This window comes from Aythya ferina (assembly GCF_964211825.1).
Source record: "Aythya ferina genome assembly, chromosome: 12".
In the NCBI taxonomy this organism is placed as follows: domain Eukaryota; kingdom Metazoa; phylum Chordata; class Aves; order Anseriformes; family Anatidae; genus Aythya; species Aythya ferina.
Window position 1 is genome coordinate 10,942,317 of NC_140308.1, and position 18,759 is coordinate 10,961,075.

The 18,759-nt window shown below is 37.6% G+C and overlaps 1 protein-coding gene across 2 annotated transcripts in view; it reads right to left on the minus strand.

Annotated features, from left to right (window-relative positions):
• Positions 1 to 734: 734 nt before the first annotated feature.
• WDR88 (WD repeat domain 88) overlaps positions 735 to 18,759 on the minus strand; it is a 34,598-nt gene continuing 16,573 nt past the window's right edge. The window contains exons 14-19 of one of the 2 annotated variants that reach the window (XM_084533111.1): positions 16,494 to 16,572; positions 12,766 to 12,848; positions 12,539 to 12,625; positions 9,184 to 9,316; positions 3,492 to 3,632; positions 735 to 862 (exon numbers count right to left, since the gene is read on the minus strand). In XM_084533111.1, the coding sequence (XP_084389237.1) occupies positions 16,548 to 16,572 (25 nt within the window). In that variant the 3' untranslated portion in view covers positions 735 to 862; positions 3,492 to 3,632; positions 9,184 to 9,316; ... (1 more) ...; positions 12,766 to 12,848; positions 16,494 to 16,547. Of the gene's footprint in view, positions 863 to 3,491; positions 3,633 to 9,183; positions 9,317 to 11,707; positions 12,626 to 12,765; positions 12,849 to 16,493; positions 16,573 to 18,759 lie in introns of those variants that run through there. The other variant, XM_084533112.1, reaches the window with a different exon arrangement.

Genomic DNA, 18,759 nt, shown 5'->3' on the forward strand with positions numbered 1-18,759 from the left:
AAGTTCACGAGGAGCAGCAGGACCACAAAGTTAACGGGGAGATTCATGAGCTGAGTAGGAAAATAATAATAGATGAAGGAATCTTGTCCAGGCGAATTACAGAAATGAACCACCTCTGCCTCAGACATTCCCTCAACTTCACAGTTTTCCAAGTGGCAGGTGCTCACCGCCCTCCCCAGAGCCCTGGCAACAGCTCACATCTTCCCACAGAGCTGCTCCCTTGGCAGGAGCAAAGCCCCACCAGCCCTGCCCTGCCACGAGCTGTGTGTGCAGCCTGCTGAGCAGCGTCTTACCTCAGCCCACAGCTACCAACAACGCAGGACTCCGTGACAGCACCATTCCTTAACCTGCACAAACGAGGGCTCTGCCATATATCACAGTGTACTACTCCTCCAGGGCAAAGGTGAGGTCTTGCAGTATTTCACTACAAACACAGGAAGTTTTCCCTATGCTTGAAAAAAATTGCATCTTTGCATCCTGCGGCTGTACCACACTAGAGACAGCAGGCATACAGTCTATGGGGATACTATTTACAACAGAAACTCTCCCATTGTATTAAAAATTGATCAATATAATCAGCAACACAAAACAATAACATCTATTTTTTACCCAGCTTCCCCCTAAAATGATGCAATAAGTAAAATTCACATTTAAGGGTTGTCTGCTTGACATTAGGCTCTGATGGCACTAATGATAGACGTGTGAAGTCACAAGCACCGGCTGGAGCTCCCTACCATTCAAGCAGCGTCAGGCACTGTGCAGTCACAGAAACACACTCAGTTATTCGGCTGTCTTGGGGCCTGGGTTCAGCTCTTCATCCTGGTGAGACGTGGCAGAGTGAGCCTATCAAAAGCACCACAGTCTGAGGAAGGACATGAAAAGCAACAAACATTTGTAAGAGGAAACAGGATGGTGAGATAAAGCCCAGGCATTTGCTATCAGCTAGCATCGATGTGTAGCAGCACCCACACCACGAACAAGATTCTCACAAAAAAGATGCAACAAAATAAGTTACAGGTGCTACCCCACACTGAAAGCTTTGTGCCATTTCAATTGTCATCTGAGTCAGGTTTCAATCAGGTACTGCCCAAGTCAGCTTAAAGATAAGGCAATGTGAAAGAGTGCTAATGATCCTGCATAATAACGGAACTGAGCACGGCCAGGGAAGCAAGTGGCTGTGTAGAGGGCTGGGTTTCCCAAGCCCTGCCCCAGGTATTCCCTCAGGCGTGTAAAAGATGACGCTTCTCACACACAACGCCTGTCTGATGCACGCCCAGGTACCCACTCAGATATTTCAGTTATTTGTTAATTATGCACGCCTCACCTAGGAAAACAGCTGTACAACTCTAAATGTTTATATGATTAAAAGAGGAGAGAAAAGCATATTTAAGTTGCCTGGGGTGCTGTACAGTTTAAAAATATTAATTAGAACTATGATCTTCATTTGCCCATAAGCTCTTGAGTGCAATTTTAAACACACATCTCAGTTATACAAATTCTTTTAAACGTGTCTACAATAAAACCACTCCACAGAGCTACTCTCATGGCACTGTATCTTGTTTAAAATTAATCCACTCAGCAGAAAGCTTTGGCCAGGGAAAGAAAGAAAGAGATCAAATTAAAAATCGGGAAAGGAAACACCAGATAAGAAAGAAAAGGCAGCAATGGATGAGAAAACAGCAGGCCTGGCTGAAACTATTTCAGGGCTGGTGGTGACAGCTACTTTCTGGAGAGTCTACGGGAAGCAGATCGTGTTGGCTGCAGAAAGCACATTAAAGTCAAAGCACAGGCTCCAGTTTCCTTTCGCTGATTCTTATTTGATAGTGGAAAAACTCTGGCAGAGTGGTGAAATGGAGGGCTAAGGGCTTTAATGCCTGAAAGCACCAGGGTTCACCAAAGGACATCTCTCAGCACACTGAGATATTGCTTTAGACCTTTTTATTTCAACAATATAAAGTGTGGCTACAGTAATATCTCAGGGGTTCAGGTGATCCTTATCCTCACTGAGCTGTAGACTTGGGCCTTATCTCAGCAACCCTTTGATGGAATTATAATAATTGTAATTCACATTTGTCTATCACTCTGGATCTTAATGGATGCCTAATGGATGGCTGGCCTGAGGATCAATAATATCACGTCTTGTCTACTTGGGATGAGAGAACTGAATGTTAAAATAAATACGTCCACTATGCTAAAGATGCAGAAATAATAAGCGGATCGATGCAAACAAAGTTTATCGGGAGGTGAGAAGGCCCCGCACGCAGCACAGAGAGGACCTGGCTGTTCTGCCCATTCAGGCTGGTTTACAAGCACATGTGTTGTGCACTTTTTAAGTAGCATAATAAATCACAGAGTGTTTTCTACAACTAAATTCTTCCTAATCTAACCAGACAATTCTTAAACCTTTAATGGGCCTATGATTGTAAAATCATTTCTGTCTGGGTTTTTGAGCAGTAATCTTCAAATTATGGGTTTGAAACAGCAATAATGGAATGTGTCATAAAAGAGTTTTTCCTCAGTAAGTCTATTATTGTAATAAAATAATGTATCTAGTCACCTCTACATTCCACATTAACCCTTTTTATGATAATAATGAGTAAAGTGCATCTCTCATTTCCATTAAATAGTATCTTTGCATATCACTTAAACAGAAGACTTATATAGGGCTGAAAGCAAAGCAATGTGCATGTTCTTTTTTTAACCATGCCAATAACTTGTTAAGATAAAATCCAGTCAGTTTAAGATTTATCCTTATACTTGGCCTTCACATAAGACTAACTTAAAATTTAAGTCCTAGTTTTCAGTCTTAACATTTTGTCTTCACAGAAATATATTAGAAAAGTATATATGAAATTACATATCCATATGCTCCTGTATCTATTGGTTACAGTGGGATTCATGATCTCACTACAACATCCACACACCTTTAAAATATAATCAGTAGAACCCATTCTAGGTGTTCCACTGCAGGATGATTCGCAGATTATTTTAAAATCATTTTAAAAGTGTTGTAAGTTAAACCATAGCTGGAGCTGTTTCAAGACTTCATATCCAGTGTCAGAACATGTGGCTGTAGGAAACTCATTAGAAGAAGTTACACATTACACATGCTACTGCATTTGACAGAATTGGATCACACAAAGTCTTGATTATAACACCAACAAAATAGTTCTGATAAAATTTTACTGAGTGCATTCAACAGATATTACAAATTATTTGTAAAAAATATGCAGTGAAGATGAAGACATCATAAAATAATTAGCAATGTTGACTAAGATTATGGATTTCATTGATATTAGTACTAAAAATGTTAAAATAATCTGGAACCTTAACTTGTCCATGAGTAATCTCTGTCTCAGTCTGCCAACATCCAGTTTTATTACATTTTCCATGTCAGTTCCCTCTGCATCTGATTTTTGTAGCTCATGTTTGTGCTTGTTTCTTTGCATTAATTTGGTTGAGATTTCTTTAAAGTAAAACCTCAATTTTACCTGTTCCAAAAGTTCTTTCTAAGCGTTTCTCTCTCTTCCTCCATAAATCAGTTTCAAATAAAAGGTAGCATGTATAGAGATGTGTAGATAAACAAGCCTGAAATCCCATCTATTTTCATCACCTCTGTTCTTTTTTGAAATCTGGCATTAAAGAAAAATTGGTTAGAAAACATTAGGTGTAGTAACATATGCTATTTGTCTCAAGCTCGCTTAGTTTACAGTTAGCTTTATTTTTTACAAGAGTTCATACTGCACCACCACAAAACACTATCGGGCTGCATTTAACAGGGTTTACATTTAGTGACAAATGCACTTTCCCTGAAAGGGAAGAAAATCCTCAAGGGTACTTTGCTGCACTGACCTTAACACTACTCCTGTCTTGATCTATCATAGATGGTTACTAAACTTCAGAGTGAGCTATTTTCCTTACTCTTCCTTAGAAATTTGTTATGCATGTATTCTATGAAGAGCTGAAGAAATCCATTGTAATTCACATTCATTTTATTAAATGTGACAGGAACAAATATAGGCAACTTGGTATTACAGTAAAGCGAATCCAGGTATTTTTTTGATGGAGAACTACTATAGCATGATCACCAATGTGTAGGCATTTTTCCAAAGAAAGTGCAAAGCTGTGATATTCCTCCACGATACTCTGAACGTTTAATAAAAGTTCGTATTTGTATCAAGCAGACCAGATTATGAGTAGCAATTACATTAGGGTAATTGCTTGAAAAATAAAATCATTCTCTCTTGAAAGGGTCGTCTTTGTAACTATTATCAAGGCAGCATTAATTGCCTTTTTTTTTTTTTTTTTTTTAATAGTTATAACTTAACTCTCTTAACAAAACTGAGCGGTCTACATAACCTGCTCCATTAAGTAAATTAGGTCTCGTTTTTATTTAACGGTGTTATTGACAGAGTTTTTAATCTTGCAGGACAATTACAGAAGAGAATCAGAATATCCTCATTTTTTAATCCTTACAGAAATAATTTGAGGAAGTTAATCAGGATTTCTTATCAAATTTATAAAGTGCAGTTTAACAATTAAGTTCCTTTGGACAACAAGTCATTCTGAACAATTAAAACAGGAAAAAACAAACAGGCCAAGAGCAGAAGATCTGTTTAATTTCTCTCTCCTTCTTGCCTTTAAATATTTTCAGCATGATTCAGTTTTAAAAGTGTAATCTCGTAGCACTGTTTTATGCCAGCAATTCTATCAATTGTTCCGCGAGGTTCTCGACTGTCACCTGCCAACAGACGTGGCTGTGCCTGCAGCGCGCTCCTGAGTCCTAGCTCCTGGTGTCCTTCGAGCTGCTTCCCAGTCCCATGATGCTGCCCAGCCGCTCTGCAGCTTACACAGGCAGGATCAGTTCCTCCAATTTTATTTCACTCGTGAGTCCACAGTTAAAGGCTATTTTGACACCACACCACACCTCCTACCTCTCCCGGCAGCTTTATCATTTACTATGTATGGACTGATTTAAGCTGTAGTGATGCTAGTTTTCAGTATCCATGTAGTAGAAAAACACTGCATGCCACTGATCCACTAAGATGGCTAAACTGATTCCTTTTTTTGCCTGTTACTTCATATCTACTGATGAGCAGAGTTTGGACAATTTAATTTAGGTTATGATAAATCCTTTTATGCTTTGCTTGTGTTAGAGACTTACTCTCTCTACCAGAGCTGGAGTCATTAAAGGATTTACTATTCTTCTTGACATTAAATATATATAGATATGTGGTAAATCAAGGCTGAAATAACTCAGAAGTGTTTCTTCTGTTTGTAAATGATAAAACAGCAATGCCAAATTATGTCTGAATCACATTTCAGATGTATGAATGTTTTCAGATTCCTCTTCACATACAGAAATTCAGGGAAATGATGGTCTCAGTAGGACCTGAAGTTGTGTTTATTTACTTATTTCCTACCAAAGAAAATGTCACCGTCACAAACTATCAGTACACTCCTAGCCAAACATGCAATAGCTGCATCAGTTACTACAAACTTATTTTAGCATTTAAGTGGGAGATCAAACAACTTGGAATTAGAAACACGAAAACCCCTCTAAGTCACAGGATGAACAAAGTGAATGTGCACTAAAATCAACTCCTTGGGAAAGAACAAATATTTTCTTTGCTCTGTACACATATTGTTATCAGAGCAAATGAAAGTAGCCACATGAAGTGGCTCAGCAGTGCTTCCAGCCCCCAATATCATTTAATTTTTAAAAAATAACAACAGAAATTTTGAAAAGGTGTTGCATGCAGTGAGGCATCTATAAAATCTTTAATTAGGACTGAACAGACACCTTTCAAATAAGTTCAGTGACTGACACTTGTACTGGGTGGGGAAGTGCTGAACACAACTACAACATGGATGGAGAGGCTGCAGAGTAGCTTCCCCGTACTGTTCCCACTGCTGGCCTTGAAACTGATCTGTGGTGTAACATTACCCATAGGCTGGGAATACCAATAATTTTTAGAGCTGTCTTCCATCCCCTCTTATGACTAAGAAACTTATGCAAAGATTCTAGACTGATATAAGTCAGCCGGACTGTGTGCTTCAGCAAGCTGACAGCTGAGGAGCAGTGCAGCAAGGAGCTCGGAGCCGGTGCTCTGCCAGCGCCACCCGCAAGTGCCGGGATAAATCACAGCAACACCCACGAGTGCGACTCTGGCTTGGACTCTGAGCACTGCATCAACTTCACTGTAAAGTGAATAAAATGGTCATCTGTACTATCCAGTATGCTTACTACAGACTGCCATTTTACTTACATCCATCTCCTGGTTCAGCAGGAAAAGTACAACAGAGGCTGAGGATAATCACGCTCCTCATGCCTTACTGACAACTAAGTAAGTTTGCAGATTTTTTACTACTCCTCATTGTGTTACTGACGCCTTAAAATTAACTGTTGTGGCTACTCGTTTTCATTAAAATTTGGCCCAAACCCTTCCTTTAGATGCTAAACTCAGTCCTAGAGAACATAGCTTATGTCCCAGTTTACCTGGGGATTGTCCCTAACACTGGTTTATGGTTTCTTTGCCTTGATTTGTCAACTACAGTTACATTTTCTGAAATTCCAGTGGCATGTTTCTAAGTGTCAAGTTCTATTAGGCCCATGCTGCACGAAGTGTTGTATTTCTCATTCATTGCAATACTCTACTGTTTTAAGAGTCTTACTGATTTTACACTACAAGCATGTCCTTGGAATCATCTAAGATCATTACTAACAAATTTCTTCTGCATTTTTTGTATAAGTTCTCAATACATATTCATAACACAGTGATTTGGGGTTCATAAAAGAGCAAATTACATCTTATTTCCCAAATGATTGCAAAGCTCTTCTTAACATGCACAGATAAATAACACAGCGAAAATTTGGAACCATGCATGAGTGAGGCTGTTCCACAGAAAGAATGAAAAAGGATGTAAAGGAATGCATGAACTTGCCTAGAAAATTTTCTCTATTTTTTGCAGGGATAATACAGCCAGATTCATAGTACATATAATGTATTAACAAGGACATAAGGATCACAATGTACTGGCTCATCAAAACAATAGTCTGTTAGCTAATTTCACTAAAAGTAAAAGCCATTTTAAAGCACCAAGAGAGAAATACCAACACATGCTTAGATGTGAATGTTCAATCATTATGCAGACTGTGTGCCAATACTTGTAACGGAAGGGATGCAGGACATGTTGAGTCCGTAGCTACTAAGTCATGAGGTATGTTTCCATGATAGAAAAAGCTCTGGCATCTTTGCTGTGTCACACTGAATGAACGAACACTTCTCTCTGGCACATTAGTGATTCAACCAACTGTTAACAGCAGCAGTGGTAAGTATTTATAGTGTAAGCACTCAGTGTCCCAAACAAAAACTGGAAGCACATTGTCAGGTATGGTGGGCTGGTAGCTACAGATAGGAAATCATGTCTGCCCTGAAGGTGCAATGATTTCATCTCTGTTCCTTGTTGCATAGGCTGGTTTTTAATATTAGTGTACAAAATCTCAAAAATATAAAAGCTGAAGTGTGCAAGCGAACTCTACAATGATTAATATAAAAATGGGTAACATTATGACAAATCAACATGCTAATTCAGACCACAGTCCTGAAAGAGTTGAAGAAAACAAAAAACAAAGGATAAGGATAAACCATGGAACAAAACTAAATGTCAGAGATTTGCAGAAGAATCAAAGCTGCTTCACCCTTCAGTGAAGCTTATAACCATGAAAAGTCAGATTTTCTTTTGCATAAAGGGAACCAAGTAATCCAATATAGCCTTTAACTATGACTCATTACACACAGCAGAGCTACAGATGCCAGTTGTACATTCTGACCAAAGCATGTAAATAAAGAGACTGTGGTAAATGAGCTGAAGAATGTGAAGGAAAAATCATTGCAACAATTGTGTAATAACCACACCATAAGAAAGCAGCTGAATGAACAAGATAGCAGCCCTGCAAATTCATATGCACAGTCTATAAATGTGCTTGTAGGAAAAAAAAAAAAAAAGAAAGAAAGAGTACCTAGTGATACAGAGATCAAAACTCTTTTAAGAGAGCACAGGTACTTGTTTTCACAAAACTTTTAAGCGTTCATATGACTCAAATCCTTCATATGACTCGAGACTTGGACTATATATCTGTATATATTGCCATAACACAACATCATACGTAAATATGATGCCAAAAAGAGGAGGTAAAATATTTGTCAAAACATGAAAAACAAAGTCAAGAGAAATGCAAGAAAAATTCTTGCCCTCATACTTTCCTTTTTCTGAAGGTAGAGTCAACCGAGATCCTCTTTCATATGCATCAACTCCATACACAGGATCAATGGTACGCCTCTGAGCTGACATTTGTTTATTTATCCTTGAGGGCAACAGTAGCATGGCTGCGCACTGCTGCCCAGAGATGTCATCCCTTCCCAGAATATTTATGAGGCTGTCAAAACATTCCAGTTATTCCCTTAATTGAGTGGGAGATGAAGGTGCCAGATAGAGAAGCCAACCAAATGAAGGAAAAGTAGAACAACAAAAAAAGGAAAAAAAAAAAAAGAAAAAAAATAAAAATTTACAGTAGATCAATTTACAAAAATATCCACCAGTACCTAGAATAGTGAGCAGATGAATGAGAATCTTACAAAATGTTGCCTACTTAGAATTATGCACAGGTAATTTTGCCTTTCCTAAATATATAATTCCTGTACAGAGTTATCAGTCTGGGAAATCTCAAAAGTAAACAGATGTTCCAAAGGAAAAGAGAAGGAAAAAAATAAAAGGAAATGCAAAAAGCAACAATAACACTGAAACAATTTATATATAAGGTTTCTCTATATTTATACTTTACATGCTTATGAATTCTCTTAAACAGAAAGCAGTCAAGCTGGAAGATGGAACCAGAAGAGTCACAAATGCTAAATTAAAAGTAGCTAACAGAAACATACTTTGATCTTAGTACAGATTTCAGAGTTCAGGGTAATGTAATATACATACCACAGAAATTCCCATGATACCCAGCTTGGCATATGCATTTATAGCTATCAGTGTTCAAACATCCTTTGTTATAGCCCTTTTTTCCCATGGCAACACATTCTTTGGTTTGCCAGTGTCTGGGGTGGTGCTGTGAAGATTAAACCAGTTTTAAAACTTATTTGACTAAAAGAATAAATACTTATTTATACTTACATTTGTATTTATTTTGTTGGAATCATTTGTAGACAGGTTGCAGTGATTTTTCAGTTACTAACTCAACCAACCAGTTGCTTTGGGTGTTCACTGTATACTAGCTTTTATGAATTTATCATCATCCAGAGATCATCTTGGAACAAATGAACAACAGTATTTTATGCTTCCATGCCTATGTTGTTGAGTTCTTAAAATATAGCAGCTTATATGTAATTTTCATGCAAGTTAGGAAAACCTATGCATTTTAAACTATTATTGTTACAGTAACTTGACAATTTTCAATAGTGAAAGCAATTACAATAATCGTTAATTTATCTTACTTATTCAATACTCTTCTGCTCTAGATATTAAAAAAACAGTACTAGTTATGTCCATAAAAATGGCATTGTACTAGGCTTAAAGAAACAGTTATCCAAAGAGATAATATTTAATGCCATTGTTTCATTAGGCAATATGACCTGGATCCACTTCCACAGCCAAAGGTGTAACAATCGCAAATTCAATTCTTCTCGTTCCACTTACTGCAGAGAACTTTGATACTGTGTGATTAGCTCATTTGTTCTCAATCCTGCTGTCACTGGACATTGTGGCAGAGCAGTGCCCATTGATTGTACCGATACGGAGGTATGAATCACAGAGGTTTCCTATTTCTCAAAAGTGAGGCACACTAGCAAAAAATATTTAACTGTCAAGCAATTTTAAATATTTCATCCCATGTCTATAGATTTGCTGAAAGTACAGTAATCCCAGCTGGACATGATTACAATTACTCACTGCAGCCACATTTAGCTCAGCACAATTCTAGCTGTATTTGTGGGCAATTTACTTGATGCATTCCAGTACAGAAGGGCTCCTTAGGTTTTCTGCAAAGCTCTGTAATGTCCAGAGCTCAGGTGACAAAAAGGTAATGCAAAAAACATTAGCAAGACACAAATCCTGATGTGCAAGCATTCACAATTTTAATGCTGCTGCAAAGTAATTTAATTTCAGAAATATTTGTATTTACTGAATAAAGTATACTCTTTTCCTACAGAGGATTTTCACTCCAGAGATCATTAATGAACGTTCTTGCTGAAGTTCTTCACAGGGAAGAACAGATACAGAGCAAAGACCCGGATGAATTTCAGATTGTACAGTACCAGCTGGGGGCTCTGCAGCCAAATTAGCTCTGATCAGTGTCAGGCAGGCCTAAAGCCAGTGGTGCCAAGACAGCCCTAAATCTATTTTTAAGCTCTCCTGAGGGTCCCATGTTCAGAGTTGCTCAAATACAGAAACCAGCAGCAGCTGCATAATCAATTTATGTGAAATCATTTGGAAATTAGAGTCAGAGATTCAACAAGCTGGTATCAAAAGAAATTTCTAAGTCCTTCTCTTATTTGCCATCATATTAAACTGAATTTGGACCACTGCATCTAGCTATATTGTGAGTCTCACTAGCACCTTTACAAGAGATGTGCCAACTCAGAGCAGTTATTGGCTCTAATCATTCCAAATTTGTCTTTACAGTCACTAATTCATTAATTCTCCTCTAATCTACCAGGTTATATTTCCACAGACCACAGTCAGACAGACTGCCAGAAGAAATGGCAATTGACCTCATGGATAACAGTATTAAAGGAGCACATCTATCCTTGCCATCTTAAAAAAAAAAATAAAAAAAACAGATTTTGGCCATGGCAACCAAGGGAATATACTCCTTTTGAGCTAGTGTTCTGAGTTGACTATTCCCCAAATGGTTTTCCTGTGTAGTCAAAAAATTGCATGACAGAGACCTGTGTACCTTTTCAGCTGCTTAGAGCCTTTGACTTCCTGAATTTCTATCAGTTTACACCTCAAGTTTTTTTCTTCTTGAGTATCTTTGAAGTATTATCAAGAAGTACTTACTTCTTGAGTATTCTTCTTCCATTCGATATGCAAACATTGCACACTGTAGTTTCACCTAATGCATTTGCTAGAAATATCTTGGCTAAATTTTCTCAGCCTAAAGAAAAGGATGTCATGTGATAATGGTAGCTGTACAGTCTGCACAATCCCAGCCTTCATCACACGTGTGCAGTTATTGTGATTAAGGACACACGATTCTTACACTTTAAAGGACATTCTATTAAGAAAATAAAAAGAAAACTTCAGATAACAGTATACAAAAACCGAGTCTCGGTAGCTTTAAAGTTAAGGAAATAATAGTATGCTGCTCGACTAAGATAACGTGTATCTGTTATGTAAAGATAACCCAAATGACCATGAGAAGCACCACATAAAAGAGCATAACCCATATCAGAGGAGAAAAAATGATCATTTGTGTGATTAATTCTGTTCTGCATAAAAATGACATGCAAATTTAAATGTTAATTAAGGAAAAAAAGCACAACAAAAAGTGCAGTACTGAAAACAACAGCCACTTAGGGCTGGCCAAACAGAACTGACTTACCATGTTATTTGACAATTTCTATGTTACTGACAATAAATATTTATTCTAACAGAAAAGCACTATATAGAGTCATATGTCAAAAATAAGCACCAAAAGTTAACTGAACAGCTTCTATGCGACTTTATTTCCCAAATATTAATCAATAATTAGAGAAACTACTATTATGTCTGGACTATGGCATTTTAGTATATTCATTCAGAGAGAAACACCACATGAAATTATAGGTACAAACGGTCATATTTGCTATTGGCACAATTTCAACCATTACATTTTGCTACTACAGGAGAAAAATAGAGAACAATATTTTTACGAATATCGTATAGATATTAAAAGGAACATTTGTTTAAAAAATCATCCAGAAATGATACCTAATCAACATTTATGTCATTAAAAAAAATGTATTCCAGTTAAGGATCTTAAAAACACTTCTGTTCAAATATTATCAAGAGATTTTTAGAAAGCTCTGTACTCAGTAGTTTCCATTGACTACAATGAGAGCTCAGCACACACTTTGGCAGGAATCCTGTGAGGGCTAATTGTGTTTAGTCATATGTAAGTAAAGAATAATCACAAATACTACAGCAAATAAAGACAGACCTCGTTGTTTTGATGCCACTGCACAGTTAATAACAGGAAAAACTCTACCCACACAGCCTGGGTTGATTCATCTTTTCCTCCCTTCATTATGAATCAGATTCTTTATTATTTTTTTATTGAATGAAAACCTGACTACAGCACAGTCAGTGGGAGTTTTGCCATTGACGTCAGTGAGGTCAATTCTTGATTACCTCACCAACTAATATTAAAAATATCCTTTTATATTTAAACCTTAATCACAGCTCAAGTACAGTTGCTTGAAGGAAAGAAAAGACCTGTTGCAACAAGGAATCAAAGATGCTTCCCTGTTTCATATGCCTCAGGCATTACCTTTCAAATGACTTAAACCAGGGGTAAGATGTTGGCTCTTCTGTTGTTGCTGAATGCATTATGACTTCCACACTAGCCTTTCCAATGCTGTGAAACAGAAGTTCCCACAACCCCATTAGTAATACGTGTGAGCCCATGAAATGTTATGTCTCCAGGATAAGAAAGGCCATGTCTTAGAACAGGACTCACACAGATAAACCGCAGCAAAGCCAGAGCAAAGCACTCACCTGCAGTGATTGCATTGCAGGTTTCACTGGTCTGTCCACAACATTTGCAACCTCATCTTCTTAATCATAATGATGCACAGAGACTGAGAAAGAACACAGGCATTAGCAAATACCCTATAATAAATTTCAACTTATTTGACTGAAAGACTCTGTGCCCTAAAAGGAGCGTTACATACAGGAGGTGTTAGCACTGTGGATTTTAGTTCATAGTTGTTAACAACACTTGCCCTTTGCTCCAGGTAATTCTTTTTAAGCTACTCCTCAAAGTGAACAACAAGGCTACATACATGTAATAGATTTAGACACTTTTTTTACAGGCATGCAAAAAGCGTCCATCTTCAAAGCCCATATTCTTAATCACACTTTGGACATGGGTATCCAGTGAGGTGAGTACTGGTTTGAAACCTATGCAACCTATTCCTATGCAAAACGAGATATAAAAACTACCTTTTTTAATCCATGTTAGGTTATATCCCTTTGGAACAGAAATAGAAGGTTAAGCTGAAAATAAACTGAATTGCAATGGTTTCACAATCTAATAAAACAAATGTAAATTGCCAAAATAGCAATATGCATTTAAAACATGAGAAGGAAGAGGCCAGGTTCCATGACAAATAAACCTTTCAATCATGGGCCAATTATAACTGATGAAATACCATTTTTCAGAACAGCCACATATGGCCAAAACTGCTTTATTCATCTCCTTGGTCCTACAGATCCCCAAGTTTTGTTGCTATAGATTGCAGCCTTTTGAATGAAAAAATTCCACTTTGCAGCAGTTGAGCACACCATTTAGATTTTTCTAGCTAACCCATCTCCCTGCTTGGAGAATCTTGATTTTCACTCTGAAGCACAATCAAGCTTTCAAAAATTTAAATATATTTTCTATTCATGTGTACATAATTACAAGCTGAATTACTGGAGAATGGAGCAACAGCACAGGTCCTCACTGGCAAGAATATAAATTGCTCAGTGCCTGCCTCTTACTTCTCTGCTACTGCCCTCTGTTGTGTTTTCTGACATTTAAGCAATACTCTGTGGAATATCTACCTGTAAAGTTCTAGGCCAGTTTTACCTCCACAAAGGTCCAAACTGTGAATATCACTGGCAGAACGAATACATGTGAGGAGCTGATCTGCAAAGTGGTGGGGGCAAGACACTCTCTTCTCAGTAAGACACTTCAATGTAATTACTTACTTTGTAAGAATAGGCAAAGGAAATCTTAGAGCAATCCTACAAGTAGCACATATCGTTTCTGCAAATTATTTACAAACTAAGAAAACATCCATCCCAAAATTTCTACAAAGAAGCAAAGCAGTATTAGCAGAGAATGTCTTTGTTTTCTAATACACAGACTACAGTATCCCGAACGGTTTCCCCCAACCCCAAAGTTCAGAGATGATGTATTACACTCTGGCAAATCCTTTCATGACAGAAGCATCACATCACATTATAGAGGCATGACACAGCAACAGGACATGCCTGTCAAAGCACGACACATTACAAAACAGTATGTCAGGGAACAGGAAAGGGCAGTCTTGCAAACTGAGGTTAACAGGCGATGTGGCTTCACTCAGTGTTTTCATCAAACATTTTCATCCAAATCTTTGAGAATAATGTGCAGGCAGCAATGCCAGCCCTTGCCAACGAATTGGAAAATATCTTCCCCTAAGCCTATAGTCACTGCTACAATAAACAGCCACTAAACATTTGACTGCCTCTAATATTTCCCTTCTTTAGGCAACTGTCCCTGTGATGAAGATGTCTCCAATATGCACATCTGCCTGCAGGAGTCCCTTCACTTCTTCCTTCCCACAAATACGGAGAAATGAAAAATTAAATTTGATCACATCTGTATGTGAGAGTTCAAGACCCCGAGCTGGAAATCACCAAAGGCTGGTAGAGTATTCTGGCAAAATATCACTGTATGTTTGCCCTGTGCATATGTCCTGCCTTAGACATGTGCTGCTGGCTGCAGCTATGGAGAGACACTAGGCTAGATGCACCTTTGGTCCGATTCAGTAAGAGTACATTTATTTTCTTGTGCTAAGTGATACTTAATATACTTAACTTCATTGAGTCAGTAGCACAGAATCACCATGACTGTGATAAACTCTGTGTACAATTTCACAGAAATTGTTATAAAAGTCTTGGGAAAATTATTGTTCACAACAGCACGGGAGCTAAAGATTTTCTGGAGCAATTCCTGCCACTTTGAGAATTCTTAAAAATATCAGACACTGACTTTATTTCATTATTTCACTTTCTTTTTTAAAATACAAAGGATAAGCTGTTGAGAAGTTCCTGTGTTCAGGTGTGTATTCTTTTATAGTAAGTACCTTGCCAAAATTTCACTATTTTTTTCTGAGCTACTACTAGAAAACAAGAAGAAACACTTTATTTTAGAATACACAAGCAATCGAATTCCTTGTTTCTCTCTTCTTCATCTCAGTGAATTATCCACAACAGGTGTAAAACATCATTTTTTTTTTTGACATAACATTCTCTCCCAAATACATAGATAAAAAGACACTACATTTATTCATGCACAGTTATTTTTTAAGGCCTTTATAAAAAAGCTCTGCATTATGGTCATTTCTACTCCAGATGGAAAGTATTTTATTAGACTAGATGAAGGTAAGGCTTTACTTTCACCTCAGAACACATGAGAATGTCACATGAAAACTAGTAACAGGTTCAGGCCAGAGCAGCCAGAGCTCTAGTGTAGTTTGTGCTGGAGTCACCTGGCCACGTTCTTTTGGTACGTATTTTGCATGCTTTGCATTTAAACTGTACAAGAGTAAGGTGTCCCATAAACACCCATAGAATATATAAAAGCAACATATTTCATTGAGAATATCTGCCTTATTAGAGTCAGAATCTTTTTGCCAAGATTTAGACTGTGCTGTGCTACTTCCATAGGCCTGTTTACAGGCTGTGTGTCAACATCCAGAGTCTTGTGACTGTCCCTGTATTCACGGCTCAATAGATTTTGTCCTTAGTTACCAAGCTAGAAGATCAAGGTGAATCTGAGCAGCAAGTAAAGACACACAGTTCTTTTTAGGAACTGTTAGAGAAAACCATGGTTAAACCACTTAAGTGCAATGTCCACAGAGAGAATACAGTTACTGCTCTAAAACTTATACCATTTACCCCATCCCAAATTTTCTAAGACAGGTGGCATTGCTCCTCCAGCTTAAAAACAAACAAACAAACAAAACAATATAATTGGTATTGGTAATTAAATTATTCTTTGGTTCCACCTTAATATGATTAGAGAGATTCATTATAGCTCTAAAAATACACACTGTGTGCTTTGTAATAGATGTCTTGCCCAGACACAATCTCTTTTCTGATTTTTATTTGGCCTTTTTCTTACCCTAATGTACACTTAAAAAGACCATAGCACAAGACACAAATCGCTAGCGTTGTTAATATCACATGAATTGTTCAGAGTCATATATGAGCTTCTATAATAACCTTTTACAGAGTTTATAATTTATCACACCTAATTTGGAAAGATCCCCTGTCTTTACCAAATGTTAATTTGCATCCTGTGACTTTAAACACATTTGTTTTGGGATTGCCATCAAAAAACAGTAATTTTTACAAATGATAAAAATTAAAAAAAAAAATCTTCCACATTTTAGTAAGTACTTATTATAAACTACCTATTACACTAAACTCTTCTCAGGCAATATCAGCCATATACTGATATAATTACATACCTGCAAGTCAAATGCAGCTTTGAACCCTGCCAGCACTGTTGAAAAGTCTCACCATCAGCATGACCAAACTGAGAGCTCACTGAGAAGAAAAACAAAAACATAGATTGAATAATATTGATTTTATCCAAAAGCTCAAAGTGTTTCATACAACATTAATTAACTCTCACAGCATCTTTGTGAGGTCAGTAATACCGTTATAATTTTGCAAATGGCAAAAGAGGTCAAAAGTTAAAATCACCGTGTCCAGAGCCAAGAAGCAGCTGAGGAGCCAAGAAGAGGTCTTTGATTTACAAGGCCAGGCTGACTGTGCTCTCTCTTGCTGGTTGGAAATTATGCAGATCATACTTGAGTATGCATGTATTTTCAAACACAAAATTGCAAATACCAGTAGAGTAAGGGTGAGGGGGGTCTATGAGCACCACTTGCTGTAATTTAGAGCAGTTGATGATGATTATATAGAGCTGCTTTACTTCACTGGTTATTGACAGGATGGTGTGACATTTGGGTGGGGAGAAGGAAGCTTATTCAGATCACACCATGAATAAAAATGCAAATACTTATGTGAAAACAGCTGCTACTACCTGCTACCTGGCAGAGCATGTAGAAACTTCAATGCAGTGTTAACACTGCTGAAGAATCTGTAATTACAGTTTTGTTTTAGATTTAAGTGGCCTTTATGTGGCCTATTCCACCACATGTACGTAAAAAAATAAAAAGACACTAAACATGCAAATTTAGCTTAAATGTTAGTGATTTCAAACTACCTCAGAAACCTATCGTGTGGAACTTTACATGATAAATAATATAGAACCTTTTAACACGACTAGTATTCTGACATTTTAATACATTTTTTTTAATCACATGCATTAAAACACTTTTCACAATCACAGTGATGAATATTCTTGGGTTTCATGCTCCAACTCTCAAGATTTTATCTACATATAACCCATAACAGAACAACTAAGGCCCTTAATCCCACAAAAATGTTTGTATGGGAATAGTTTCACCGAGGTCAGTGGGCCTAACAGAATAGTCCAGCTGGCTATTCCTGCTAGGAAAACGAGTGAGATTGTTTACTGATCAGCCAAAATTGAAGCCAGTTTCAACAGGCCAAATACCACTTCTGTTTATGAACCAGAATGTCTCTGTGTGTCCTCTTTGAGAACGATCAAAAATGTAGCCTTTCTGGAGACAGGGAACTTTTGCATGCTCTACAGACAGCACTCACACTTCTTCCCTGCAAGCTTACATGACATACAAAAGGTAGCACAAAGAATGGAAAGAAGTAAAGGCAGAAAGCAGATGGACTTGGACCTTTTCAGGCTGCGGTATTAGACTGAAGGTGTTCAAGGCCCTTGTGCAATGAAAAAGGCTGGTGGCAAATCTTGGGAGCAAACCGAACCCTGAGATACTGCTACTGTAACCAAAGCAAGCACATCCAAATCACTTTCACATTGTTTCTTGATTTTTTTTATGAATGTTATAACATAAATAAGAAATGTAACAAGCTGTCCAGCACAGCAGGCCATTCACAGATACCCTCTGGGCAGCCAGTGAAAGCCCAGTGCTCAGATGAAGGGATTTACCGAATACATATTTAAAATGTGAGTAAGAACCAAAACAAGCAACCTGTATGATTTATTTATATATCATTACATATGCGTAAAAAATATGCCATAATTCAATCAATTTGCTTAAATATTGGTTCCCTGTAAGTATGCAAATCATCCTCATAATACAAAAATGCAGAGTCCCTCTTACAGCAGCCAGAAGAAACAGTTACATGCTTGGAGGAACAAAAATATCCACATGAGATTTTTATTTTCAAAGTCGTTTCCTGCAGAATCCAAACAGACCCTGCTTGAGGAGCAGCAGATGACCTGGCTGACACTCAACATGGCTTGCTCTTCCCCAGTCTTCTTTGTAACACAAATCAATGAGTTACTGAAGAATGTGATGAAAACAGCCTTAATCTGCATACTCCTAATTGTTAAGAAACATTTTGAAATTTGCACTTATTATTTGCTTATACTTATCATGTATTGAATACCTATGTTGCATTTTTACGGAAAACACTGCTCAAAGAAAGATTCCTGCAGACAGATGCTATAACTAGATGCTGATCCTGGACATTAGGCTCGGGTATTGCATTAGGGGCTAGGGAAAGCTCTTTTCCAGCCCCTGTGATTTGGCTGTAGATCTGCACCCTGACAACTTGACCCTCCAAACATGCCAGACTCCACTGACTCCCATCAGCTGCCGTGTG